This window comes from Hemitrygon akajei, chromosome 21, assembly GCF_048418815.1.
Source record: "Hemitrygon akajei chromosome 21, sHemAka1.3, whole genome shotgun sequence".
NCBI lineage: Eukaryota > Metazoa > Chordata > Chondrichthyes > Myliobatiformes > Dasyatidae > Hemitrygon > Hemitrygon akajei.
Genome location: NC_133144.1, coordinates 52341420 through 52358841, shown reverse-complemented (window position 1 = coordinate 52358841; position 17422 = coordinate 52341420). Strand labels below are relative to the sequence as shown.

At 41.0% G+C, this 17422-nt stretch overlaps 1 protein-coding gene across 9 annotated transcripts in view; it reads left to right on the top strand.

Moving 5' to 3' along the window:
• The window catches only part of LOC140714305 (PH and SEC7 domain-containing protein 1-like), a 226103-nt gene that overhangs the window by 143149 nt on the left and 65532 nt on the right, over positions 1 to 17422 (top strand). For all 9 annotated transcript variants that reach the window (XM_073025411.1, XM_073025416.1, XM_073025415.1 and 6 more), the window contains one exon: positions 6418 to 6507. In XM_073025411.1, the coding sequence (XP_072881512.1) occupies positions 6418 to 6507 (90 nt within the window). The remainder of the gene's footprint in view (positions 1 to 6417; positions 6508 to 17422) is intronic.

Here is a 17422-nt window from a genome sequence, read left to right as displayed (position 1 = left end):
GATGGGATTGTACTACAAGTATCCCAGTAGTCACTGGGACATTGAGCATCAGATATGCAGACAGATGAAGGAAAGGTGTAAAACAGTAAGGTTGTTGATGTGGGGGACTTCAACTTCCCTAATATAAACTGGGACCTTCTTAGTGCAAGTGGTTTAGATGGGGCAGAATTGTTAGGTGCATCCAGGAGGTGTTTTTAAATCAACATCTACATAGTCCAACAAGAGAAAGGGCTGTGTTAGACCTGGTGTTGGGTAATGAGCCTGGCCAGGTGACCGAATTTTCAGTGGGTGAACAGTGACTACAATTCTTTAAAGTTTTAAGATAGCTATAGATAAGGGAACTTGCAGGAGAGTGTTAAATTGGAACAGGGAAAATTATGAGAGCTTTAGTCAAGAACAGCTGTTTTTGGACAAGTCCACATCTGACATGTGGAGGGTGTTTAAAGACCAACTGTACAGAGTACAGGACAGGTATGTACCAGTCAGAAGGAAGTAACAAGGATGGCAAGGTGAGAAACCTTGGATGTTGAAAGGGGTGATGAATTTTGTCAAAAAGGGGAGAAAAGGTATACAAAGCTCAGGAAGCTGGAATCAAACAGTGCCCTTGAGGATTATAAAAAAACCCTTTTGGATCTTTTAAAAGCATTAAGGTGGATAAGTCTCCAGAACCTGATAGGATACATCCTAGCTTATTGAGAGAGGCAAGAAAAGAGATTGCTGGGGCCTTGACCAATATCTTCATGTCCTCTCTAACCACAGGTAAGGTTCTAGAGGACTAGCAAGTAGCTAATGTTGTTCCATTATTCAAGAAAAGAACAAGGAAACTATAGTCTATAGTTCTGGAAACTATAGACTGATGAGTAGGGAAGTTATTGGAGAGAATTCTTAGAGATAGGATTTATGAGCATTTGGAAAACCATGGCCTAAATCAGACAGACAGACAGACATACTTTATTGATCCTGAGGGAAATTGGGTTTTGTTACAGTTGCACCAACCAAGAATAGTGTATAAATATAGCAATATAAAACCATAAATAATTAAATAATAATAAGTAAATTATTCCAAGTGGAAATATGTCCACTTATAATAGGGAGAGATAGCATGGCTTTGTGCAGGGCAAGTCATGTCTTACTAACTTGATTAATTTTTTTGACAAGGTGACATGGGTAATTGATGAAAATAGAACTGTTGATGTTGTCCTCATGGATTTTAGTAAGACATTTGACAAGGTCTTTCATTGGAATCTCATCCAGAACATTAAGGTTCATGGGATCCATGCTGAATTGGGGGTTTGGATACAGAACTGGCTTGTCCATAGAACACAGAGGGTAGAAGTTGAAGGGACTTCTTCTAGCTGGAGGTCAGTGATTAGTGATTGGAGGTCAGTGTTTGGCAGGGGTCTGTAATGGGTTCTCTGCTGTTTATGATGTATATAAATGAGCTGGCTGAAAATGCATGTGGGTGGGTTAGTAAGTTTGCAAATGATATGAAGATTGTGGTGTTGTGGATAGTGGGGAAGACTGGAAAAGAATACAATGGGATATAGATCAGTTGCAGATATGGGTGGAGAAATGGCAGATGAGCTTAACCCAGCCAAATGTGAGGTGTTGCACCTTGGTAGGTCAAATGCAAAGAGACAGTACACTGTGAAGGGCAAGATCCTTAACAGTGTTGATGAGCAGAGGGATCTTGAAATCCAAGTTCGTAGCTGCCTGAAAGTGGCCACACAGATTGATAGGGTGGTTAAGAAGGCATATGGCATGCTTGCCTTTATTAGTTGATGCATTGAGTTCAAAAGTCGGGAGGTTATGTTGCAGCTTCATAAAACTCTAATTAGGCTGCTTCTGGAGTATTGCACACAGTTCTGGTCACCCCATTATAGGAGGATGTTGAGGCTTTGGAGAAGGTGCAGAAGAGATTTACCAGGATGTTGCCTGGTTTAGAGGGCATGTGCTATAATGAAACTTGGGTTGTTTTCTCTGAAGTAGCAAGGGCTGAGGCGAGTTCTGATGGAGGTTTATAAGGTTATGAGAGGCTTAGATAGAGTAGACAGACAATATCTTTTTTCAAGGGTTGAAATGTCTAATACCTGAGGTGAGAGAGGATAATTTCAAAGGAAATATGAGCCGTATGTTTTTACACAGAGAGTTGTGGGTGCCTGGACTGTACTGCCTGGGCTGGTGGTAGAGGCAGACACATCAGAGACTTTTAAGAGATGCTTAGATAACTACATGAATGTGAGGAAAATGGAAGGAAATGGGCATTGTGTAGGCAGAAAAGATCAGTTAGCCATTTGATTACTGATTGAATTGGCTTGGCACAACATTGTGAACTGAAGGGCCTGTTCCTGTGGCTGAAATGTTTCATATTTTATTTCCCATGTTTAATTTTCAGAAAGGCATGCCACACCTGCAAACAAAATAAGAAGTAGGGGCAGTGATAGATCATTCAGTCGCATTGTCCTCTTCCAGTGTTAAAGTTTTGAGAAGAAAGGTGAAGACCTTTTGATGGTGGAATAGGAGTAGGTAGTCCCTCAGGAAAGAGAAGGACTTAAAACATAGAACAGTACAGCAAAGGAAAAGGCTATTCAGTCCAGAATGTTGTGCCAAACCAGCTAAAAAGCAAATCAAAAAACACCCAAACACTGATCCCTCTACCTATACCATATCCATATCCTTCCATCTTTCTTACATACATGTGCCTTTCCAAACGTCTCTTAAAAGCCTCCAATGTGCATGCCTCCACAATGGTTCCACGGATACGGAGTGATGAGGCTAACATTAATCTATATATCTCAGCCTACTTTCCTGTACTAATCCAGTTGCCCTTCATTTCGTTAATATTGAAGGATCTAATGTAATTACAGCACTAATTAATATAGATCTTCTATTTCAACCTTTTTTAAAGTTTGGGTCATCACCTTTTGGTAACCAATTAAATAGCGCCTCAGGGAAAATCCCAGTCACTACAGGAAGCACTGACGATTATCTAGCATGTTTGACATTGAGCCTGGCTTTTTGCATTGTCCTGCAAGCAGTCAAGTTAATAATTTTATGGGAAATGTTCAAGGATGGGCTTACCCAAGAGCACAAATCTGGTTATTGCATTGCAGTAATGGAGTATGTTAGCTATGAGGGGAAATCAGCTGCATCATGGCTGTATTCTTTGGATCAAAGAATGATTTAATAGCAGAGTACACAATTATGAGAAGCTTATGTGTGGGTTATCAGGACAGACCCCATTCATAGCATTTGAGTCATAAAATACATTCAGTCTTGCTTTCAACTAACATCTTTTTATCTTTTATTTTCAGTGTATCCCATTGTAAAGCCCTTTGAACTACATAGTCTGTGTGAAAATTAATTATTATTATTATTATTATTCATTTGTTTGTTATAGAATATAGAAACATAGAAAACCTACAGCACAAGACAGGCCCTTCGGCCCACAATGCTGTGCCAAACATGTCCTTACCTTAGAAATTACCTAGGGTTACCCATAGCCCTCTATTTTTCTGAGCTCCATGTACCTTTCCGGGAGTCTCTTAAAAGACCCTATCATATCCGCCTCCACACCCATCGCTGGCAGCCCATTCCATGCACTCACCACTCTCTGCGTAAAAAAAAATAAAAAAAAAAAAAAAAAAAAACTTACCCCTGACATCCCCTCTGTACCTACTTCCAAGCACCTTAAAACTGTGCTCTCTCATGCTGGCCATTTCAGCCCTGGGAAAAAGCCTCTGACTGTCCACACGATCAATGCCTCACAACATCTTTTACGCCTCTATCAGGTCACCTCTCATCCTCTTTCACTCTGAGGAAAAAAGGCCGAGTTCACTCAACCTGTTCTCATAAGTCATGTTCCCCAATCCAGGCAACATCCTTGTAAACCTCCTCCTTTCTATGGTTTCCACATCTTTCTTATAGTGAGATGATCAAAATGTGCTGTATTGTATGAAGTGGGCGATCATAGTCTTTGACCATGATTGTTCTTAGCAAATTTTTCAGCAGAAATGGTTTGCCATTGCCTTCTGGGCATTGTCTTAACAAGATGGGTGACCACAGCCATTATTAAGACGTTTCAGAGATTGTCTGCCTGGCGTCGATCACATAACCAAGGCTTGAGATCTGCACCAGCTGCTCACATGTCTTCATGTAACCCTGATCTGGGGGATAAGCAGATGCTATACGTTGCCGAAGGGTGTCCTGTACGCTAGTGGAGGGAAGGTTTGCCTTACACCTCTGTTGGTGGAAACGTATCTCCGCTCCGCCATCCATAACAGGCCCTTTGGCCCAGTTGGTCTGTACTGACCAAGATCCCCGTCTAAGCTAGTCCCATTTGCCTGTGTTTGGCCCATATCTCTCTAACCCTTTCCTGTCCATGTACATATCTAAGTAGCTTTTAAAACATTGTTAATATACCTGTATCAATCACTTCCTCTGACAGCTGATTGCATTTACAGATCAGTCTCTGGGTGAAAAGATTACCCCTCAGGTTCCTATTAAATCTCTTCCCTCTTGCTTTAAACCTATGCCCCCTAGTTCCTGATACCCTGTGCCTGGGAAAAAAGACTGTGTGCATTCACATGATCATAATTCCAAACATGATTCCTGTAACAAAAACGGTTCTAGTCAGGGGATGGCGACTTAGGGATAAGGAGAATTTGGGATCTGGAATTCAATCAATAAAAGGCAGTGCAGGCAAAAACATTCCACTCACTTAACAAGAACACAAAGAACAATTGAAGATTTGTGAGATGTTGGACTGAAGCCAAGAGCACTGAATTAGAAATAGTCTCAATAATGCTTTATGAGGTGGGATACACACTCAGTGGCCACTTTATTAGGTACACCTGTACACTTCATTAAAGCAATATCTAATCAGTCAATCACGTGGTAGCAATTTGATCCATACAAGCATGCAGACATGTTCAAGAGGTTCAGTTGTTGTTCGGACCAAGTATCAGAATGAGGAAAAATATGTGAACTAAGTGACTTTGACCGTGGACTGATAGCTGGTGCCAGATGAGGTGGTTTGAGTATCTCAGAAACCCCTGATCTCAAGGGATTTTCATGTACAACAGTTTCTAGAGTTTACTGGTAAAGGTACGAGAAACAAAAAAAAAAATCCAGTGAGCAGCAGTTCTGTGGACAAAAAGACCTTGTAAATAAGAGAGGTCAGAGGAGAATGGTAAGACTGGTTCAAAGCTGACAGGATGATAACAGTAACTCAAATAACCATACATCACAACAGTGGTTTGCAGAAGTGCATGTCTGAACACACAACACATCGAACCTGAAGTGGATGGGCTACAACAGCAGGAGACTGGCGTCCTTCTCACTATATATTTTAGTTTTTTGACATGCTGTCATATCTCAACACTTGCAAAGATAACAGGGTCAAGAGGAGCTGGGTTCAACTTTATCTGACAGAGCAGTTTTAAAATTGCATTTCATGTTGTCTCTGGTGCTTTTGACAATCCACACAACCATACACTCCAAAGAAACAGATGATCCCAGAGTAAAGGTGTATCAGCTCTTGCCGAGACAGTGATTTATATTGGTTAGTCAAAGTCAAATTGGAAATTAAAAACAGGAAGCAACCATCTAGCCCTCAAGGCGTCTTTTTATTTAAAAACAAGTTTTTTAAAAGTTTTGCAAAGATTAAAGATTTTTGATTAGCTTTAGTTGACACATGTACATGAAACATACAGTGAAAAATGTTGTTTACATCAAATGAAATCAGTAGAGATGGTGCTGGGCAGCCTGTTAAGTGCCATCGTGTTTCCAGAGCAATCAAAGTTCAGATAAATCTATTATCGAAGTGCATATATGTCACCATATTCTACCCTGAGATTCCTTTTCTTGCAGGCAAACAAAACAAATCCATAAGAGAATAATAACCATAACAGACCAGACCAACTTGGTCATTCAAACAGTGTGTGGAAAACAACAAACCAAATACAAAAAGAAAGAAGCAATAATAATAAATAAATAAGCAATAAGTATTCAGAACATTCAATGAGAAGTCCTTGAAATTGAGTTCATAGGTTGTGGGAACATTTCAATGATGGGACAAGGGTCACTGGAGTTGTGTTAAGCTCCAGGAACTGAACTGCCTTTGTTCCACCACCCGTACCCATCCTTCTCACCATTTATAAAATACTCTGTTCCATCCCTATGAATAGGCAGGGATTGGAGGGGTGCCTTTGGAATGTGGGAGTAACCGGGAGACTGGGAGGAAACCCACATGCCGACAGGGAGAACGTGCAATCTCCTTAGAGACAGTCATAAGAATTGAACCTGAGTCGCTAGCACTGTAATAACATTACGCTAACTGCTTCACTACAGTGCCACTTACTATTTGCATGTTGTGTTTTGCTTTATTGATGAAGCTTTTTCATTTATTGATTGCAGAATATTGGCAAAAGGATGTCCTGCTCTGACTTCATCTCGAACCTGGAAGGATTGAATGATGGAAAAGATTTCCCAAAGGATTTGCTCAAGGTAAAACAATTCATTGAGATGAAGACAGAAACAGGAGGAGATTATCTACCTCCTGAGGGCTCTCTGCAATTCAGTCAGCGTGTGGCTGACTGTGTCCTAACTAATTTTTATCTGGTTAGTGGAATGAATGTCAAGGGCAAAGTACAAGGCAATGAAGCAACTGCAACTCTACCTCAGGATCAGCACTCCTAACCAATGACAAATTTCAAGACACATTTACTAGTCTAGGTACCAAATCCCTTTACAAAAATTGATTAATCTTATACTTGACTGATGTTTGTGCAAAGGAGTATCATGTTTTACTGCCTTCTGCCAAGATACAGCATAACATTTTTCTACAGTGAAATTCCTTTGCCACAGCATTGTCTGAAGGCCTTTGACAAGGTGCTGCACATGAGGATGCTAAATAGCTTAAGAGCCTGTGGTATAATAGACAAGATACTAGCTTGGATAGACCAATAGTTGATTGGCAGGAGGCAAAGTGTGGGAATAAAGGGGACTGTGGTTGGCTGCCGGTGACTACTGGTGTTCCTTAGTTGTCAGTGTTGGGACTCCTCCTTTTAACGTTATATGCTAGTGGTCTGGATGACAGAATTGATGGTTTTGTGGCCAAGTCTGTGGATGATGCAAAGATAGGTGGAGGGGGCAGGTAATGTTGAGGAAGCAGGCAGTCTGCAGAAGGAGTGGCAGATGGAATACAGTGTAGGCAAGTGTATGCTCATATACATTGGTAGAAGGAAAAAAGTCTTAGAACTAGAGAGTACAGCCTCAGAATAGAAGGACAACTTGATGGGCTGAATAGCCCAACTCTTTTCCTATGCCTAATTGTCCATTCATTAAATTCACTATCTTTTTTAATAATTTAAAACTATCATCAGCATTGTTTGTGATGCCGCCTTTCTTTGTACTATTGGCAAAGTTGGAAAACGTGGTCTGCTGGTCTCAGGCTTTCATTGGGACCTTTTGGTTTGGACTGAGGATTGCAGGTTTTGTATTTAATCATACCTTGTTGCCTTTTTTTTCTAAATACAGCGGATTCCGGTTAATTGAGCCACTGGTTAATTGGGGCAGCTGTTTATCTGGGACAACTCTTAAAGAACAAAAATTAAATTGAGAAAGTAGCTAGAATCCACTTCAATTATTTGGGACACTCTGCACTTGTGTGGTCATTAGTTACCATACTAAGTTTCTAGATAGCTTTAGTTGTGTGTGTTTGTGTTTAAAAAGCGGTGATTTTTGTCACTGATAGTTCACCAGACTTAAGCAGTAAGACAATTTGGAACTGCTTTGCTCAGCACAGTTTCAAGCATTCAGACTTGGAGATGCCAGAAATGGCTGGGAGTGAAAATGAAACAATTTCACTACTCCCAACAAGTTAGGAATTATAAAGAGTTTGAGGGAGTCTTGAATGTCACAGTAAAAATGATCTTTTGGAGGATGCAGTTGTCTAAAGCATTGTATGCAGTCCATTATCTGCACTGATTTTGTTCATTTACATTCAATCATACATCATGGCAAATGAATTCCTCCATTGATACTGAAACTATTCAGAACAAGTACACATTTTTATAGTACTGTAGAGGTATTGGTAGTGTTCTAATTTGTTCTGTAATACATTTAAATATATAAGTGAATACTTATTTAAATGGTAGTTTGCCATTGTTATACCTGTTAACTATTTCCATGACACTTCAGCTAATTGTGACAGGCACTTAGTTGGGCCAACATATACTGGTCTTGATGTGTACCAGTTAACTGGAATCCACTGTATCACAATTCTGATTTCTTGTCAATGATAAAATCAGAAGGACTGTGAAGTAACTTGAGCATATTAAGCAGATTTGCTGTTGCTAATGTCATGATTATTTACCTCTGAACATGCTTTTGGGCACTTGTGCGATAACTGGGCTGGCTGGCATTTCATTAATGAATTGAAATTAACTTCTTGTACAAACTAATCAACTTTGATCACATCCAGGCACTAAAAACAGTCCATTGCCTCTAGGTGGATGCCCCCAATCTCAGATTTCCTGCTGATGCATCCCAATGCAGCGTTGTTACCCAAAGTATCAACAATTTGCTCTCTGATATCTTGGACTTTTGTGAATCCATTTCTTCTTTCTAACGCTCATTTACAGGCTCGGGGAAAACTACAGTGGATAATTAACTCCAAACCTACTCATTTCAGAATCAGAATCTGGTTTAATATCATCGGCACAATGTAGTGAAATTTGTTCTTTGCGGCAGCAGTCCAATGCAGTACATAATAATAGAGAAAATAAATGTGAATTACAGTAAGTATATGCATATCAAATTGTTAAATAAGTACCGTAGTGCAAAAATAAAAAAGTAGTGAGGTAGTATTCCTGGGTTCAATGTGCCTCTGAAATCAGATGGCAGAGGGGAAGAAGCTGTTCCTGAATTGTTGAGTGTGTGCCTTCAAGCTTCTGTACCTCCTTCCTGATGGTAGCAATGAGACAAAGGCATGAACTGGGTGATGGGAGTCCTTAATGATAAACACCGCCTTTTTAAGGCATCGCTCCTTGAAGATGTCCTGGATCTTATGGAGTCTAGTGCCCATGAGCCCAAGATGGACCAAATTAAGTTTATAACTCCTGGACACTTTTTTCGATACTATGCAATAGTCACCCAGCTCCCTCCACTCCCCCATACCAGATAGTGAAGCAGCAGGCAGTTAGAATGCTCTCCATGGTGCATCTGTAGAAACTTGGCGAGTGCCTTTGGTGACATGTACACTTTGTAAAATCTCCTCAAATTCTTTATGAAATATAGTTGCTGTTGTGCCTTCTTTGTAGCTGCATCAATAAGTTGGGCCTAGGATAGATTCTCAGAGATATTGACACCCAGGATCTTGAAATTGCTCACTCTTTCCACTTCTCTATGAGGACTTACTTGCTTGTCTTACTCTTTCTGAAGTCATAAAAGGACACTCTGGCACCTGGAGGAAAAGTGTGAGGATACAGGGAAAATGTATAAACACCACAAGTAGAGCCAGTGGTCAGGATTGAACCTGGGTGTCTGGAATCATGAGGCAGCAGCTCTGCTGACTGTGCTACTGAGCTGCCTACAGTTGTCAAGGATTTGTGATGCCCAGATAAATGAGACACCTTTTATGTTGTCCTTCCAGGGAGAACGTTGCAGGTTAACTGAAGGACTTTAGTGGTGTGCATGTAGCAGTGGTTTGGGCAAGCAATGTTATTGTCTTTAAATTAGAATAAGGATTTTTAATCATTTAGATTGCTTGTGAAATTTGCTGTTTAGTGGGAATAGTATAGTGCATGATATATTATAAAAATATATAGCGCAAATGATGAATAACCAAGTTGTGTTCATGGGTTAAGATTGTGTTCAGATGCTTTGACCCCAGCATCTGCAGAGTATTTTGTGTTTGTGTTCATGGGTTCATGGACTGTTCAGAAATCTGATGGTGGAGGGGAAGAAGCTATTCTTGAAATGTTGAGTGTGTGCCTTCAGGCTGCTGTGCCTCCTTCCTGATGGTATTACTAAGAGGGCATGTCCCAGGTGATGTAGGTGTTTAATGATGGACACCGCCTTCTTGAAGCATAACCCTTTGAAGATGTCCTTGATGATGGGAAGGCTTGTGTCAGTGATTGAGCTGGCTGAGTCTACAACTCTCTGTCAGCTCTTTGTATCCTGTTCCTTGAAACCTCCCATTCAGACGATGATGCAACCAGTTAGAATGCTCTCCATGGTACATCTATAGACATTTGCTAAGAATCTTTGGTGACATATTAAATTTCCTCAACCTCCTAATTAGGTATAGCTGCTGGCCTTCCGTCTTTGTGATTGCATCAGTATCTTGGCATCAGGATAGACCTTCTCAAATGTGGATGCGCAGGGAGTTGAAGCTGCTCATTCTTTCCACCGATCAGCCCTCAACTTCCCCTTCCTGAATCAATTCCTTGGTCATGCTGATGTTGAGTGCCAAGTTGTAAGACCACTCAGCCTTAAATATGAAATCCATTAATAGTTCCAGCAAGGAATGAAAGAGAAAGTTCTTTGGAGGAATGTTGTGCGTGTGAAACTCATTGATGCATACAGTTCAGAAACAATGAATGGTGTTGCCTAGCAACCAGGCATGCACACTGGACAGTTGGAATTGAGTCAGGCGAATGAAAATTGATTTTTCAGTCTGTTTAGTCATATTGCCTGAAATGAACTGGAAATAAATGCATAACTCCTCAGAGGCCACACTGTTAATAATTTAAGACAAAAATGTACAGGAGAAACTGGTGAGTGTATTGCTCTATGGAAGCTTTGCTTGGCTCTTGTCTGGACCCATAGACTGATAGTGGAGGCTGCTACTTCACAGCATCAGTGTCTCAGGTTCAATCCTGACCTCAGGTGCTGTCTATGTGGAGTTTGCATGTTCTCCCTGTGACCATGTAGATTTTTGACGTGTGCTCCGATTTCGTCCCACATCCCAAAGACATGCAGGATGATAGGTTAATGTATATTTTCATAACGTAAGTGGTTGGCAGGAGACGATGTGAGAGAGGGGCCAAGAGGGGAACATGAGGAAAAGTAGGATGAGTTTATGTGAGCATAGGTGGTTGGTACAGATAATACAAGGGACTGTTTCTATGTTGTATGACTCCATATGTTCCTATGTTAATCAACAACTCCATTATTGCTGCGTTGTGCATCCAGCAGGAAGTCAAAACTTGAACTGAAACAACTAACAAGACACTGGAGGACCTCAGGAGCATCTACAAAAGGGAATAAACAGTTGAGGTTTTGAATCAAGACTCTTCAACAGGACTGGAAAGAAAGAGGATGAAGGAAGAGCTGGCAGATGAGGGAGGGGCAGAGTTTGAATGGTGTAAGAATGTGGGAGGTGATAGGTGGCAGGGACAAAGGGCTGAAGAAGATTGAATCTGACAGGAGAGGACAGTGGACCATGGAATAAAAGGAAGGACATGCAGAGGAGAGTACGTGGGAGGAATGTGTTGGTAATTGCGACATTGAGAGGGCAGGGAAGTGAAAGAGAAGGGGTGATGGGATACTGAAATAAAATATGGGAGGAGGGGGAGTGGTTACTGGGAGATGAACTAAAGGCCATTTCTATCCATCAAGTTCTGTTGGTGGATATTTTGGTTCTGTCCTCAAACATTAAGGGTGAATTTTATGTGGTGTCTGCATTCTCCCTGAAGACTTGCAACTGAACTGAAATGTTCCTGCTCAGCATGTGTGGAAGGAATGATTTTATTAACTCTGTGGGCTTGTGGCGCCTATATTGACAGTGGAGAATGAGGCCAGCACAGATTGTTGGAGTCACTGCCATGCCATAGAATTATATAGAATTCATAGCAGAGAAACAGGCTATTCGGCTCAACTAGTCAATGTTGTTGCTGATGTTTACTCGAGACTTCTCTCCCCTATCTATAGATCAGCCTACCTAAGCAAAAAGACAGAGATTAATATTAAGATGAACTTCATTTTGTCACATGTACAGTATATTGAAATATTGAAACAAATACTGAAATGTGTTGATTTGCATCAACAACTATCATAGTCTGAAGATTGTGCTGGGGTCAGCCTGTAAGAGTGCCACACTGCTGACACCAGTGTAGCATGCCCACAACTCTTTAACCCTAACCATACTTCTTTGGAATGTGGGAGGAAACCAGAGCACCTGGAGAAAACTCATGCGTTCATGGGGAGAATGTACATAGATGGAGATCAAATCCTGATGGCTGGCACCATAAAATCATTGCGCTAACTATGCCTCAAGGTTGTCTGACCTCAAGGGCAGAAAACTCAGGGGTGATCTGTTTGAAGTTCTAAGTTGAACAAGAGATTTGCAAGTGCAGATGGAGGAATGATTTCTTCAGTTTGGGGGTTGCTTGGGAATCTTTTCCTCAAAAACGCCCACAGATCCCTGTGATCCCACTTCGTTCTGTTCTGCTGTGCTGACTTCATATTGATGCTTAAAAAAAGGTGCCTGTGTGCTGTCGGAGAGAGATTTGTCAATCCTGACCATGGAGCATTAAAGAATTTAGAGATGTCAAAGAGGATTATAATCTGAGGTAGTTCAGGTCTTCCAATTTACTGTTTAATATTCTTTCTTCATCCTCAACCCTACTAAATCTGTGGGTTTGAACTGAGGTGGAATGTGCATTGTTTGTGGTAATTGGTTTATTTTTGTTATATACAGTAAAAAAAAACTTTGTTTAGCATGTCATCCATACAGGTCATTTCACCTCATCAGTACCTTGAGGCAGCATGACAGAAAAACAGTTAACAGAACACAGAATAAAGTGTTACAGTTGCAGAGAGAGAGAGAGCAAAGCAGGCAGACGATAAAGTGAAAGGTCACGACAAAGGCAAAGTAGATCGTAAAGTCAAGACTCCCATCTTACTAAACAAGAAGTCCATTCAATCTTTAACAGTGGGGTGGAAGCTGTTCCTGAGTCTCTTGGTGCATGCTTTCAGCCTGTTGTATCTTCTGCCTGATGAGAGCGAGAGAAGAGAGAATGCCGGAAGTAGAGAGGATCCTTGATTACATTGGCTGCCTTACCAAGTCAGTAAGAAGTACAGACAGAGTCTGCAGAGGGGAAACTGATTTCCACGATGTTCTGAGCTATGTCTACAATCTGTGTGGTTTCTGGGAAGTGTGGCAATAATTTTGGAAGTTCCTTGGAAATATATAAATATCTTTTGGTGAAGTGTGGGAAATATGTCAATATTTCCAGTGGATTCCTCAAATAGTGTTAATATCTGACTACAAACTTGCCAATAGTCATATTGCTAGGCCAGGGCCAAAAGAGTAGCTAAAGTCTCTAGTGAGTATCATGGAACTAGAGTCTTAAATATCTATTTATCTCTCTATCGCTTTCTATCTCTCTCTATCACAGTATATATATAAAAAATTAGTATGTGTGTGTATATATATCTCTGAAAAAGAAAGAAAAAATCTTTCTCTCTCTCGCTATATATATGCACATTGGATTCCTGCTTATGGTTGATGGTGTTCTTTTGATTGTTTGAGTTAAGCTGGCTAACCAGTGTTATTGCCAATTAACTGGACTCTGAAAACTTGCATTTGTTCCTCGATCACACTTTATTTACTTGTCTGCAAGGCAAACAGTCTGATGCTTGTCACCAAAATGTTCTGAAATTTGAACAAAGAAATGCCATTTTTATACAAGAGTTGACGAATTGGATACAGATGTTCACCACTAATTGGTAGAGCTTTTTGGATGTTCAATTACTTTATTTGTGCAATCAATCAGCAATTGCACTAAGATAATACAGGTATTAACAACCAATGTTAAAGGGTTACATGTTAAAGGGTTTGTAATTAGTAAAATAACATCTAGTAGTATGTGTCATTCTAGAATACTTTGTTTGCATTCTTTCCTGTTTCGGTATGCTAAATGACTCTAGTCCCATGCTGTGCAAAAGGAGAGCTATGATCTTCAAAAACTATTCTTGCTTCAGTTGACTGCACACTATCTTTGCCTGTACTTTATCTTAATCTTTGTCTTGCCATGACCTCCACACCCAATCTCTTGTCATTGTATTGAAAGACAGTGATTCCCCTGAGAAAGTACTCAGTGGCGAGGGTAGGTGAGAATGCTCAGCAATGAACCATGCTTAGACGTGGAGTGCAAACACAAATGCAAGGCCCCCTTCAGACACTTTGGAACCAAGAAGATGCCATTATATTAGAGGGTCTTTGAGTTCCTCTGCTCTTACACTGGGCAGCAGCAAACATAGTTGGCTGAGTTGCCTGCAAAGCTGCTCTACTCCTGGTGGAGACCTGTTTTAGAGATGACACAGAAGGAGCATGAGGAAACAAGTGATTCTGGGTATCACTGTAAATGAAAAGATCTGCTGTCCATCACTAATTTCTCTTGATCTGAAGAGTTGACCACATCGGTGAGTCTGGAGTCACATGGAGGACAGAGCGAGTAGGATAAGATTTTCATTCTTGAAGGGCATTTGTTTTAGATATATATAAGTTTTTACAACAATCTGGTGGTTTCATGACTACTTGTTGTTCCCATGATATTAGACATCATTTATATAAGTGATACAGATTTGAATGCTTAAGGCTAGATTGGTAAGTTTGCAGATGACATAAAATTAGGTTGTACTGATAGTGAAGGTTATTGTAGATTACTGGGGAATCTCAATCAGTTATGGAACTGGGCCGTTGTGTTGCAAGTGGATACAGATGAGTGCAAGATGATGCATTTTTGGGAAGACAAACCAGTGTGGGAGTTATACTATGGATAGTGGGGCACTAGGGAGTGTAAGGGAACAAAGGGATTTACGAGTACGAGTGCAAAGTTAATTGAAAACAGCATCACAGGAAGACAGGATGGCGAAAAATTGTTAAGATACAGGCCTTCATCAGGCAGGGCATTGAGTATAGGAGCTGGGACATTATGTTGCAGTTGTACAAGTTAATGGTGAGGCAGCATTTGGAGTACCATGTACAGATTTGATCATTCTGTTATAGGCAAGGCGTGGAAAAGGATTTATGAGGATTAGAGTTATAGGGAGAGATGGGCCAGGAAAGGTTTTTCATTCCTGGGAATATAGGAGAATGAGATGTGACCTTATAGAAGTTTAAAATGATGAGAGGCATAGATAAGGTGGATGGGAACAGTCTTCTACCCTGGATAATCCAAAACTATAAGGCCAAGATTTTGAATTAGAGGGGAAATATTTAAAGCAGGCAAGAGTGGCATTTTTTTTCATACAGAGGGTGGTGAGTACATGGGACTATCTGCTAGACAAACTGGATGAGGCAGGTGCAGTGATATTTAAAAATCAAGCATCTTCATTAGGACAGTTCTGAAGAAGGGTCTTGGCCCAAAACCTTTACTGTTTGAACTTTGAACTTTGTTTATTTATTTCCATAGATAATCCCTGACCTGCTGAGTTCCTCCAGCATTTTGTGTTTGTTGCTGTGAATTTCCAGCATCTGCAAAATCTCTTGTGTTAATCATTTAAGATGCATTTGGATAGGTACATGAAGAGGTGGGGCTTGGAGGGATATGGGCTGAATGCAGGAAATCGAGTCTCGCTGGGTGGGCGCCATGGGTCAGCATGGACTGGGTGGACTGAAGGGCCTGTATCCATGCTATGTTGCTCAGATACTATGACAGGGTTCAGTTCCTGACAGGAGTTTGTAACCTGAATTGTTCATAAGTTGGGAATGAGCGGGAGCTCCATGTGGATTGAGGCCACAGAGTCAGCAGTGATGGGAGAGCAAGAGGTACAGGAGGAGCCTCATTAACTCAGTGAGTGAGTCTGCTTGTCCCTCCCAGCTCTGCTTGGTTCAGCGCTGACCCTGACTGTTGCAGCTACAGGGAGAGATGGCACACAGAATGCCCTGTTCCCACTCGACCGATGATGCTAATAACCTCTCAGCTACTGACAATTTCATCCCCATCAATCCTTCTGGTGTCCCAAACCCTTGCTCTTATGTACGGGCCATCTATATTTACATTGAACTTTGAAGTGGATGGGTTGCAGCAGCAGAAAACCACACACACGTACACTCAGTGGCCACTGAGTGTAATTCTGTATGTTCATCATCTTCTGGTGCTGTAGCCCATCCACTTCAAGGTTTGACGTGTTCTGAGTTCAGAGATGCTCTTCTGCACTCCACTGTTCTAATGCTTGATTTTTTTAAAGTTACAATTACCTTCCTGTCAGCTTGAATCAGCCTGTCCATTCTCCTCTGACCTCTCTCGTTAACAAGGCATTTTCACCCACAGAACTGCCACTCGCTAGAATTTTTTTGTTTCTCGCACCATTCTCTGTAAACTCTAGAGACTTGTGTGTGAAAATCCCAGATCAGCAGTTGCAAACTACTCTGTCTGGCACCAACAATCATTCCACAGTCAAGGTTACAGATCACATTTCTTCTCCATTGTGATGTTTGGTCTGAACCTGTTGACCATGTCTGCATGCTTTAGTGCATTGAGTTGCTGCCATACGATTGACTGGTTAGATATTTATATTAATGAGCAGGTTTACTTATGTTTAAGGTTGAAAGAGTGCAGAGAAGGTTTACAAGGATGTTGCCAGGACTTGAGAAACTGATTACAGAGGAAGGTTGAATAGGTTGGGACTTTATTCCCTGGAGTGTAGAAGAATGAGGGGAGATTTGATAGAGGTATATAAATTTATGCTGGGTATAGATCGAGTGAATGCAAGCAGGCTTTTTCCACTGAGGCTAGGGGAGAAAAAAACCAGAGGACATGGGTTAAGGGTGAAGGGGGAAAAGTTTAAAGGGAATATTGGGGGGGGGGCTTCTTCACACAGAGAGTGGTGGGAGTGTGGAATGAGCTGCCAGATGAAGTGGTAAATGCGGGATCACTTTTAACATTTAAGAAAAACTTGGACAGGTACATGGATGAGAGGTGTATGGAGGGATATGGCCCAGGTGCAGGTCAGTGGGACTAGGCAGAAAAATGGTTCGGCACAGCCAAGGAGGGCCAGAAGGCCTGTTTCTGTGCCGTAATGTTCTATGGTTTGGTTCTATGTACCTAATAAAGTGGCCATTGTATAACATGTACATACTGAGACTAACTTTAATTCTCCTCTTATTCAATTATTGAATATGAATTCCCCAGCCTCCATTGTGGGATTTGAACTTCTATCTTTATGTCAATGATCCAGAGCATTGGCTGCCCATCCAGTAATTTCATAGCTCGACTATATTATCAACAAATTAGACAGCAGCCAACCAGAAATTACAGTTTTCTTGCATGAGCTGCAGTTAAATGGCCTCTTCAGATGAGAATACAGATTATAGAAACAATTTAAATGTTAATGGGATGGCAGCCCTAATGTCAAGCAGGAGAGTTTGCCATAAGCACGGGGAAACACTTGAAACAATCAGCAGATC